General features: G+C 37.2%; 1 protein-coding gene across 1 annotated transcript; it reads left to right on the top strand.

The window, feature by feature from the left end:
• The first annotated feature begins 321 nt into the window (after nt 1-321).
• On the top strand, nt 322-5,291 carry LOC135213627 (helix-loop-helix protein delilah-like). The gene has a single exon (XM_064247658.1). The coding sequence runs from the start codon at nt 803-805 to the stop codon at nt 1,619-1,621; it is 819 nt and encodes a 272-aa protein (XP_064103728.1). The 5' UTR covers nt 322-802; the 3' UTR covers nt 1,622-5,291.
• The last annotated feature ends 7,481 nt before the right edge of the window (nt 5,292-12,772 follow it).

Below are 12,772 nucleotides of genomic sequence, written 5' to 3'. Positions count from 1 at the left end.
GTCCCGTTGGCGCCATCCTGTGCAGATATATAATTCAAGTTTCCTTACGGGTGAAAGTAAAACCTGATGACTAAAACCAACTGTTTTTCAGCCATCACTATACATTATGAACGAACTTTCTTTCGTTAGTGTGACTTCTTTAAGTGTCACCGATTCGTCCGTCGACTTATTTAAGACCCCAAATCAATCATATATTCGTTCATTCCAAAAAATGTTGAAGTGTGGCAACAGTGACGTCATACCCCGGGGCGACTGGGCAGAGAATGCTGGAGTGGATGCTGCTGGACCCTCTCTGGAGGAGTCCAGGGTCCAAAGGTGACTTAGTAGCATCACGGCTTCCAAAGAGGGTGGTAGCGTTACAAGGTCCCGCCGGAGCCCGTTACAGTGACGAGGGCAGTGCATGCGTTACGCAATAATCGGCAACAGATGTGGCTTTTGGAAGCCGTTAATTACTCGTCAATTTGAGATACGCTTTTTTATGACTTAAAAATACCTTCCGGAAAGGGACAGGGGTTACCCCGATGTGAAAATAACTTTGATATCAAAGTTAACAACACAGTTGCTATATTTTCATAAATGAGGCCAATGACAAAGTGAATTTCTCCAGCTGTTTTCCAGTGACAAGAATGACAATGGTGAACGGTTAATCGCGAAGGCAATCATAACGGAAAGTGTGTAAAAGTCGAAAATAAATATATGGAAATGGATATCAACTGGTAATTTCAGCGAGCGATCAGTAGTTATCCTGGAGGCCTTCCAGATGGGACTCTTCAAATGGGACATATCTAACAAGCGGTAAACCATGTCTGACCCAAAAAACACAATGGATAATGCAGTGACCAATCTTTGCGACCAAAATGGCGAGAAATACGCGTTGCGACCAAGATCGAACATCAAGCGTCAGAAACAGGAGCAATACCAGCCTGACTTCATTCCCAAGAGACCCCGACGATTAAAACCCAAGTCAACGCCGTTATCGAAATATCGGAGAAAGACAGCAAATGCCAGGGAAAGGCACAGAATGAAAGTCATCAATACTGCATTCGAGTCCCTGAGAAAAGTCCTCCCAGCTGGTATGGACCTCTGTGCCACTTCCTCGACAATGACAAAGATCACGACGCTTCGCCTCGCCGTTAGTTACATCAGGAGTCTCTCGAACATGTTGGAGAGCGACGCCAGTGGAACAGATGCGAGCAAAAAACCTCCCGACGGGGTCCAATTCCAGGCGGAACAGCAGGAGAGAGGACCCTCTTCGGTTGACACTTCTTCGACTTACACTCTCCCCCAGACTGTAGCTCAAGTGACGAACAAGAACATTCTTCGATGTCCTAGACCACCGACAGTTCAGTATGGCCAGCCTTCAGGTTATTACTTCAGCTCCAGCCACTCTCACATGTCAAATGTTTCAGCCAAGAGCTATGCTTTCTCGCCTTCCTCCTCCTCCTCGGTTCGAGGATCACTAAGCAGCACGAGCGACCTTGAGGAGCTTCTCTCAGACGACTCAGAGTTTCTGGAAGACAACTTCGACGTGTTCCACGACATCCAAAACATGGCCTCGAATGACCCATTTGAGGTCCTTCTGGAGGCCGAGAAAAGTTGCCAAGGATTTGCAAACACTTGAAAATGTTGAAATACGAACAAACTTTTTTTATCATTCACCTTTCAAAGAGTCTTTCATATCAGAAAAAAAAATCACATAGGAATTATTGATCTTGTTTCTTCTTATCAGTTCAGTGAGAAACCCAAGAATCCATGTCATGTGAAAGTGCAAGAAGTGAAGTTCAAATCGACTTAAGTTCCAAGTTTTATAAAATTTAGGGAAATGAGATCGAAAACCTCTTAATTAGACTGAAGGCCTTTGTAAAGATTTTGTTGCAATTTTCTATTTTCGATTTGCCTTCATTGGAGCAATGGTGCTCCCATAAGTCATGCTGAGTCAAGTACAAAATAATTACCTTCATGTATCTGAAAGATAAATACGATGCTTGTATATAGTCTTCCCAGTGATGGTCATATTCATGAACATCACCATGCTGACAAGAAGGTGCTCCACATATTATTATAAGGAAATATATATATATCTATAAAACAAAACTTTTAAGGTTCTATTACGAATATATTAATATATTGTTGCTATGATATTGAAAGAATATGTATATTTATTACATTTTCTACAGGAAAGATTTTGTATATTTATTTTTGGCATTTTGCAAATGTATACATGTATTTATTTCAATGACTTCAAGGCGTTCTTATCTCTTTAACAGTAATGGCTGGACGCAATTCTACAGATATATTCGTATGTTTATTAGAATATCAGCGCAAGTGAAGTTTGAAATATATGTTACGGTACACAAGATATGATTCCATTTCCGATTTTCGTTAGAGAGCTAGTCAGGCAAATTGCTTTTATTTGTCAAGTTTCGCGAATGGAGATTTTAGTCCTTGAGGCTGAGATTGAACTCGATCGTTACCTTTAAGAAGGTTGTCGTGTACATAGAGATAATTATCTGCCACTCTGTATAAACTAGGAAACTTAACCATTTAAGTAATAAGATTTTTGGACGCAAGCATTTACTCACTGATGCGTATAATAGCTTCAAAATGACTTTTCTGTTACATTCCTTACCACTTTTAACTAGAAATAGACTTACAATTTCCATAGCAACTAAAGACATTTGAAAAAGAAGTCATTTGAACAGCATTTTTCTTCTCTTTGTCACATAAAACTGTTCGCTCTGATGGCAGTGACTTGTTTTGCTTGCTGTCACCTAAGAAACAGATGATTTCGTATCCGGAATTCACGTTCTGGCTTTGTGATCCCTGATACTTGAGCACTTTATGAATAAATGAGAACCGTTGGACGACTCCCTCTGCTGTTGTGTTCCCTGACTTATAACCTCCCCTTGTTTTGGAGGCTGTCTCAGTCTCTTTTTGCTTTTGCATTCCTGAACTCTCATCATATCTCATCCCCCGAGAGGCTGACGACAGTCTATCGGTTCCGTCGCTGATCCAAGCCCCACCTTTCTCCCTTTCTTCTTTTTCTTGCCTTGTTCCGGCTTAGGATCGATAGAGGGTCTCTGCTTGCCCGTGAATAGGCTTTTGGATAAAACCGAACCAACAATAAGTGAAACAAAAGAGAAACTACCAAATTACGAACCGTTCTCTTTAGTATCGGTCCTCGAGAAAGTGCCCGACTGGCATAAAAAATGGCGTTTCTTTTAGCAATTTCGTAAGTACAATTTCCAACCTCAGTTTCTCTCGGTCATTTCATGAGCTAAACGGTCTAAACAATGCTTCATGCAGCCGTTTCTTGAGTAATATGGCCTAAAGCGCATTGCACGTAACTATTTCATGAGTGAAATGGCGTAGGGAACAACCAAGATAACGAGGTTTCACTTAAAATGTCTGTTGTAAGCGGGCGGATGTATAAATTGCAGCTATCTGGCAAATATCGGCAGTTCTTGTAGATTTCTTTTCGTCCATGTTCTCTATAAGGTGTCTCTTGAAGCCAAGGTATTACTATCGGGGATTTATACCATGTGTTGACAACAAAGTAAGATTAACGATCTCACATGCACTTTCCTAAAACAACTCTCTCATTGTCCACTCACAATGTCAACTCCCAGGTCTCTTTGCGACCCCTTTCCGCACACTACGTATACTATATCCCTCCACGCGACTGGTTAACGCTCTTTTGAAACATCCAACAACCAGGGCATGTGATCACGCCGGGAGGTCGCCTTGATCATCCTCTGATGGGTCTAACAACTGGTCTGTTTTCCACAATCCCTTTCCAACTGCGTTGTACTATTGTCCTCTGTTCGCATTGCATCATCATCTCACATTCCGAGTGTTCAATGTTCAATGCACTTCCCAAGTTGCAAGGCTGAACGTTCAAGTACGAGCGAAGGAGTCAGAACTCTCGGGGTTTGGTTTAATTTCTTTCAAACAAACCTAAGTGAGAGATAAGTCAAGGAAAGCTGCTGTACAATTTCGATATCATTAATACTTCCTATATACGAAAAATTACTGTAATAGATGCATGAAGGTATTCGATGAGGTATACTTTGCAATGGGAGAATTCGTTTATCGCCAACCTCCAGTTATTATTATTATAAATGATTATATCTATTGTGAGCTCGTTCAGACGGAACAAGCCAAAGCCCAGATGGTCAGAAACGAGCTGAGCAAACTCAAGAATTCATTTAGTGTCTGTCACCTTTACCTCTTGTTTATTCTATCTTTTTCTTTTATTCCGAGAACTTCCTTTTCTTTCCGCTTCTGTGCTCACAAATTCACATAATACGACCTCCTTCAAGAGGCGATTCTCTCTTTTATTTACTTTGACCTCGATGTCGGACACCACATGCAATAGGAACTACATATTAAGTCTGTCAATTGATCCGTGAGGTGAAGTTTGCCCGCACCATCGGACTCCACATGCAGAAAAATGCCGTGGCAATTTATTGTATAGAAGCTCATCTATTTGTTCAAGAGGAGTTTCCAATTCCATCGAACTCCACACTTTAACAGCATCGGAGTAATATTTTCTGTATCAGTTTATTATTCTGTGATATGAAGTTGACACTCCATCGGACTCCGCATGAGTAAACAGCGAGATAATCTATTCTAGGAAAGTTCATCTGTTATACTTTGGAGCAAAATTTCTCAGACTGAAGAAACCTTCGAAAACTCACGCAAAATAATTACTGCGGAGGACTGGTAGATCAGGATACCAAAATCCACCGAAAATTCGCAGGAGGTACTGGAATATTACGTAAGAGTTATTGCACTCATCCAAACTTGTATGGAATTAATAAAAGCCATATAAATAAGACTGTACATCAAATTGATGAGAGTCTTGCAAACATCACATACAGCTAATACAAAGCCCTCCAAATACTACATGGAATTAGTGATAGGCGTTAGGATAGTACAGAAAATGAACCACCATTTAATGACATTCGCATGAACGCTAAAGATATTTGGGGAGATTTATCTAATAAGAGGAAAAATGACAGCTACTTGAATAATATAGAAAAACATTGACGGTTATCAGAATTTACAGAAATGTATGACGTTCTTTGTACTTTACGGAAAATGAAGACTCCATACCAAATGAAATCGTTAAATGGCTGTTGGAGGCTTATCACTGTCTCTGGAGCTTAATTCTATTTTTTTCTGAACAGCAAACTCGCTCTTCTTGCGAGCCAAGGCTATATTTTTTACAAAGGGAATACTCCACCTGTTCAGCACTCCGCAGTAGGACACTGTGCAGAGCGACACTCTCAAAAGACGGAGAGCTACAATGATTCCATTTGCCACTCTCAGAAACCTAAGCTCTCTGAGCAAAAGGATCAATCCTGCATATCGGGATTCCATACTGAAGTACACTTGTGAGACCAGTCTCACGGAGAAGGCACCTTTCCTGTTCATTTTTAGCATCCTTTAGCCGAATTTCGCGCAAGTAGCCAATGCTTTTCAACCCTGATTCGCAATTAAAGCCTTGAGGTACAACCCTCCAATTAGGGTTCGTCACCAATATATGGAAATGACTGAGTATTTTGTGCAGTCAGGCTGCTAGAAGAAAGGACTCCAGAAAATTGGCTGGAACATAAGATAGCCTTCTAGTTGAGAAAATGGCAATTTAAACAGCAAATGTTTTAGAGCTTTTGCATATACATGTATTTATCACTGCAAAAAATCATCGCTAACAACTCCACTGATATTCCGTTTTTCAATGAGTTTCTCTATTTCTCGTCCGAATGTTGCTATTATTTTTCATATAAATATAATTTTCAAAGACTTCTGGTAGTAACATTAACATAAATATAATTTTATATGATTAATGCTACCAACACGTTATGAATATCATTTTCTTTGACTTCCAAGTACACATCTTTATATGATGTGTACTATTTTTATGCCAGAAGCACTGCTTTCTGTGACATACGTGCGTTAGGTTGCCAAATGCACCGTTTTAAGCGACTTGCACGTTTATAGTTGCCATATGCACTGTCTTCTGTGACTTGCACTATTATAGTTGCCAAATGCACTGTTTTCTTGTGACTTGCACTGTTGTAGTTGCCAAATGCACTGTTTTCTTGTGATTTGCACAAATCCAGGTGCCATATGCACCGATTTCAGTAAACTCCACCAAGACTTTCCTTATCTAGGATTCCTAACACATTGTTTTCCATGACTTGTACTCCTCTAAGTTTCGTTATGCACCCTTTTCTGACTTGCCTTATCTAAGTTGCCATATGTACCTAGTTATCACAAGTAGCATTAGCCAGTTCATTTACTCTATCAGCAGCTAAAGCCGATAACTGTATACAGTTGTTTAAATCCTGTAGACCTGTTGTTAAGTCCTGTAGTTATAGTCACGTCATTTTGTCTGTCTTCTGAACAAATATATTTTACTGTGTGATGCTCGTGAAAGATTTATGTGAATTTGTATGTGAATTTTATTGTGAACTAGTTTTCATTAATAAAAAAAAATCCTGTCACGAAATTGTCGTTTTATTTCATTTTCTCTTAATTTATGTGGTTTTTCTAGAGAAACTCATAAGTGATTCAGAACTTATGAAAAGTAGTGTACCCGAATTCATCCGAAGTGTTTTTTTGTTTTGTTTCATAAAGATTTTGAATATGAACTAACATTAATTAATTTGAATTTATGGAATGTAATTTCTATGAATTCGTCAACAAGGATGAATTAGAATTAAATAAAGGTATTTAAATAAAATTCATAAAGAAAATTGATCTGAACTAATGAAAGAGAATTACTTTGAATTTCTAAGGTAATTTATATGAATTCATGAGAGTAAATCAATTTAAAATTACAAGATGTAACTTACTTGAAAACATGAAAAGTGAGCTACTTGAATTCATGAGAATTTACTAGCTTCAACCAAGAGTCACTGCCTTAATCTTTCATGGTAATTCTGTCGAATTTGATCAAGATAACTGATATGATTCATGTAAAGTAACTGATCTGAATTAAGGAATTGTATTTGATCTGAAATCGTAAAGGATAAGTCAGTCAAGTAAACAAAAATACTGCCAGGTTTCAATATGATTTATATTTTTCGTTTTAGAATTTGGTTTGGACGAAGTATAGTCATCGGAATTTGTTTGACGTAGAGAGAGAGAGAGAGAGAGAGAGAGAGAAGAGAGACTGAGTTAGGGTAAGAGAAACACGACAGAGAAAGAAACAGCATATAGATCTATAAAAAATAGAGAGAGAGAGAGAGAGAGAGAGAGAGAGAGAGAGAGAACGACTGAGTCAGAGTAAGAGAAACACGACAGAGAAAGAAACAGCATATAAATCTATAAAATAGGAGAGAGAGAGAGAGAGACAGCTTAATTGATCCTAATTTGCCCGTTTTCTTACGTTCAGTCCTACTCCTGACGCCAGATAAAACGCAATACCCTCGCAGCACATGTTTCGCTTCCTTCATCAGTTAATCTCCCCTTTTATATATATAACAAAGGATGATTTTTGATCATATAAATGGAGATCCATTACATCTACAGATGATTAACAACTATCTAGGCGGAGGCAATTCCTGATGGCTCGCATCCAATTATCGAAATTCACACATGTTCACAGGGAAAATGGTTCTTAGCAATGGAAATCTCATATGGGTCCTAAATAAAGAATCACGAGTCATTCTAAATGGTTCACGGACAGTCCCTTGCAGAGGGTTCATTGAAAGCAAAGTCGGGAAATCCACAATGGTTAAAGGCCAACATGCACTGGATATCTCGGATGGTTCGCCAATCAACAGTCGTGGGGAATACAAGATTGTTTCAACCAAACAAGCATGAAAATTCAAAGATGGTTCCCAAGTAATTATGCACAGGAAATCCCAAAAGAATGAAAAGCTTAGATGGGTAAAACCAAAAATGCTAGACGGTTCACTTCCCAATAAGCACCAGTCATCCCAAATAAGTATAGAAAGTCCAGATAGGCTTACAGGCATACAAGCAAAAAACCAGATAATTCAGAAACAAGTTCAGCATATCCAAGATGGTTCCCACAACAATAAACAATGAAAACCCCCGAAGGTTCACAGAAATATTTCAGATGATTCGCATAACATCAACAGTAAATCCTAGATAATTCGCAGAGCAGCGAGTATGAGAAATCCTAGATGGTTCAAATATCAACTCCGCAAGAAATCCAAGATGGGTCACATACCAAGAAACTTGATAATCCCGGGGGGTAGGTACACCCACAACAATCGCCAGAAATCCAAGTTGGTTCACACACCAGTAACCACAAAAAATTCCAGGTGGTTCACATACCAACGAACGTGAGAAATGTCACACGGTTCACTGCTTGACAACATAAAAAAACCAAGATGGTTAAAACGCCAACAAGCACGAGAAATCTAAGACGACTCACACCAAACGAGCAAAACCAAGTTTAAACAAAAACAAGGAACTAAAACTATTAAGTATATAAAATCGCTATTGGTGCCCATATGATCTCGGAAAAGCATAGACGGTTCGCAGACTAACGAGCACCGGTAACCTCAAATGGTTTACAGGTAATCAAGAACTACGAAGTCCTGATAGATAAACAAACAAAAAATCCTATGTGATCAACATGCAAATAAGCATGGGAAATAGAAAATGGTTTACTGGTCCACATCCTAAGGAAAACCCCGGATGGTTATCATTCATAGATCAACAAGCATGAAGAATCTTCGAAGTCTCAAATGATCAACAAGCATGGCCGATCCAAGTATCTCCAGCAAAAACGAGTATTAGAAAACGCAGCTGGATCAACACACTGGCAAGCTTGGAAAATCATAATGGGTTCCCGTATAAAGCACTGGAATTCCCACGTGGTTCAAAGACCAACACATATAAAATCCAATATAGTTCACAGACCTACAAAGCATGAGGAATACCAGACGGCTCATACAACAAAAACCACGAAAATCCCAGACGCCTCCAAGAAGAGCAATTACTGGATATCTTAGGTGGTTCACATACTACCTGATTAGGGAAAATCTTACATAGCAGGTTCCTATACAATAACGAGCAATCTCAGATGGTTTACTGGCTAACAGACTCGGTACTGAATCCCTGATGGTTCGCAAAGAGCAATAAACTCAAAAAATTTCGGGTGGTTCAGATGGTTAACCAACAAAATTATAAATGGATTAAAAAAATGGAATCTTATCTTATTCTATCTTTCACCAAAAGGTCACTGTCATTTTAAAATGTTCTTAATCATATTCCACTTATCTCTTCCCAAGTTGAACATAACTAGTTTCCCACAGGGAAGAGTTTTCATAATTTATTTTAATAGCTTCCACTGTCTATCTTTTTCATTGAAACGGGATGTGATTCTATATTTGTATTTACCACAGACTCTTTTTTCGAGTTGAAAATAGATTTTCTCCTCCTAAATATTAGTGTTTTCATTTCTATTTACAGTACCTCATAAGACTATATATATATTTTTTTTTTATTTGAAGAGAATCATTCGTTTCTTAGCGTATAATTCATGATCGAATACAGGGCGCAGCCATCATCCATATTGTAATTAGCAAAAAAGGTCGCCAAGATCTTCATGATTTGTTGAGAAGGTTATTGAAATGTTAAGCCGTCCATCTCCAGGAGATATTCGTTCTTGTTTTCTCTTCTTTATAGACGTCAGTCACACTTGGTGTGTGTGTGTGTGTGTGTGTGTGTGTGTGTGTGTGTGTGTGTGTGTGTGTGTCTGTGCGCATAGATACCTCCATAAATAAATGAATAAGAGAAAAAGCAATAAAACTTTATATTTGCTTCAGCTTTTTGTAGTTGTCACACATCTGCTGCATTCTGTGACCTACTGGATATGAAAAAAATAGGATCTTTGTCGACTACGAAAAACATGAATTTTGAAAATTTTGTACAGAAATAACTTCTGCATCAACGTTAATTTGAAACATTGATCTTTATGGAGTAAAAAAACGGTGACTCAGAAATAATAAAACAATGAACAGAGATAAGAATGATAATTTATATGAAGCATCAGTAGATATTCAACAGAGGCCCCCAGTCTTGCCCTTCTAAAAATGAGAGACCAAAAATCTTGTTTTTCTTCAAATGTAAAATGAATGGAAGGTTGTTCAGCTGTAAAAGAAGCATATTTACATTTTCAGTTCAAGGCCATATGCGAAAGATGTCATCTACCAATCAATTGCAAATGACATTTTACAGAAAATGTAAATTTATTTCTTATACAATAGCACAATTTGGTATTTTACATTAATTTCCCGTATGAAAAAGAACAAGATTTTCTGTTTTTAGATGTAAACGGTCTTTGTATTCGAACTGGCTTTAATTTGTATGAAATCTTGAAAAGGAAAGTTCATTTATCCAATATTTTTCAAATCGTTTTTGAGAGCTTTACGTACCTGTATCCTTAATATCTTCAAGAAAGGTTTGACAATATTTCCAGCGTTTCTGAGAAATTAAAGCACATTCAACAAAATATTTAAAGGGTCCTATAAATATCTTGTTGAGTGTTCTTCGCAAAAAAAAAGTTATTCAGTCACTGAGAGAGAGGCTTTTAACAATCAAAATGTACTTTTTATTTCTTCAAGAATTCTATTGCAAATCTTATTTATTAATTTTCAAATACGCTGACAAATATCATGATAAGGAATTCTCTTAGAGTTTCTCAGGGCTGCATTAACGAGATTTTTCAAGAACTGCGAGCGTTTTTATATAGGACAATTTGGCAAGGGACTTCAAACAAATATTGTACACCACAGATTTAGCGTGAGAACGCATTATTTTTACATTATTCATTATTTCAATCACACGCTTGAGTGAAATGGGGCTAAGGTTATCTTACATTGTAAAATTATAACTCGCAGAAATTAAATTGATTCTGCTTAAATAGAATACCACGGTGACTTAATAAAAGAAAGCCAGGGAAAGTACAAGCTTTACGCCTCTATTGTAAGAGAGATTTTCAAGGATTGTCTCCGCTTAATCACCTGCTGAGCTGTCTCTAAGAATTGTACGGGCTTCAACTTTTTCCCTTGATTTTAAATAATGTTATTACCCATATTATTCCTGATTTTAAGTTTACTTTGTAAGTCCTTTTCAGAGCTTTTACCATTGTACATTGATAAACTGTTAAAAAACCACTAAGGCGCTCGGCACAACGTTCTCTTGTTTTCCCTTTGGCCTCACCCATATTATGTATTGTCACACGCTATTAGGTGACAGGGGGACACGCGCGCGCACGCGCGCACGCACACACACACACACACACACACACACACACACATATATATATATATATATATATATATATATATATATATATATATATATATATATGCCACAATGCCCTTTTAAATTTTCGATTTCTTCATTCGCTGGAGATGCTTGTCACTACAAAGACTAACATCCAAAGATTCAAACCTGCATCCGAAATATCAGAATAAGGTAAGGCCATCCACCTGACCACAAGGAAGAGGAAGGATTGAATTAGTCTATTCCCATGGAATAAAATCACACAACGGCCGGATGGGTCTATTCCAACTATAGTAAATATATCTGAATTCGATTGATATGTGTACGTTATCCACCTTCCTCGTGGTCAAGTGGATATCGTTACTTCTTTCTGATATTCTGGATGCGGGATCGAAACTTGCTTTGCTGCTAGAATTTCTTTATCTGGTTCTTCATTTTGAGTTTAGGTTATGTAGTGACAAGCGCATCCAATCCAGAGAGATGAGATCGAAAAGTCAGAGAACAATGTGGTTACTGTGTGATTGTGTGTGCATATATATATATAATTATATCATATATATATATATATATTATATATATATATATATTAATTATTATATATATATATATATAATATATAATTATATATATATATATATATACATATATAATTATATAATATATTATATATATATAATCATTATTATATAACTATATATATATATATATATATAATATATATATATATATATAAATATTATATATTTGTGTGTTTGTGTGTATGCATGTATGTCTGTAATTATATTTGGTGTAAATTTGGACTCACGTCTCTCTTTTAAGGAAAACCTAACCTAATGAAAATGTCAACAAATGCCGCAAAAAAGTTACGTATTGTACGTAAGGTGCATTATATTTATAATAGTGATAAAATCAGTGCAATCTTCTTCTTTTTTATTAGAGTGCTTCGTGGTAGTAGGTTCCTCTTTCCTGACTTTCGCAGTTCTGACTTGAACCATCGACGGATGATCTCTTGTTTGTCAATTTTCATCATTTATATTGTAACAATTGATCTTTTACATTCATAATTGATCCCCGATCCTCTCTTCGGGAAGGGAGTATTTGCTTAACAGCAGCACCAATATAGAGTAAATGTGCTTCTCTGTCGAACTTCATAGTTCTAGAGGTCTTTTATTCCTTACACCACTGGGCTGCGAAACAGTCTCACTTAAAAGCATGCGACAATACCTACGAGTATAGCAGAGTTCACACGGGAAACAAAAGAACGCTGCTCCAGGCGTCTTAGTGGTTCTTCAACAGAGTTTCAAGGTACAACGATAAGAACTCGGAAATTGGAACCTCAAAAGCTCAAGAGAATATGCAACGTATTACTACCGTAAAACAATTCTCCTTTGTATTTTAATAATTTTATTATATTTTCATCTATTTACTGATTAATTTGTCTATCTATTGTTTTTCTAATAACTGATCTTTTCTCACTGTATTACTTAGCTCTTTC

Source organism: Macrobrachium nipponense, chromosome 43 (assembly GCF_015104395.2).
Source record: "Macrobrachium nipponense isolate FS-2020 chromosome 43, ASM1510439v2, whole genome shotgun sequence".
Classification (NCBI taxonomy): Eukaryota; Metazoa; Arthropoda; class Malacostraca; order Decapoda; family Palaemonidae; genus Macrobrachium; species Macrobrachium nipponense.
The sequence above is the reverse complement of the archived record's forward strand: the minus strand, read 5'-3'. Positions and strand labels throughout refer to the sequence as shown.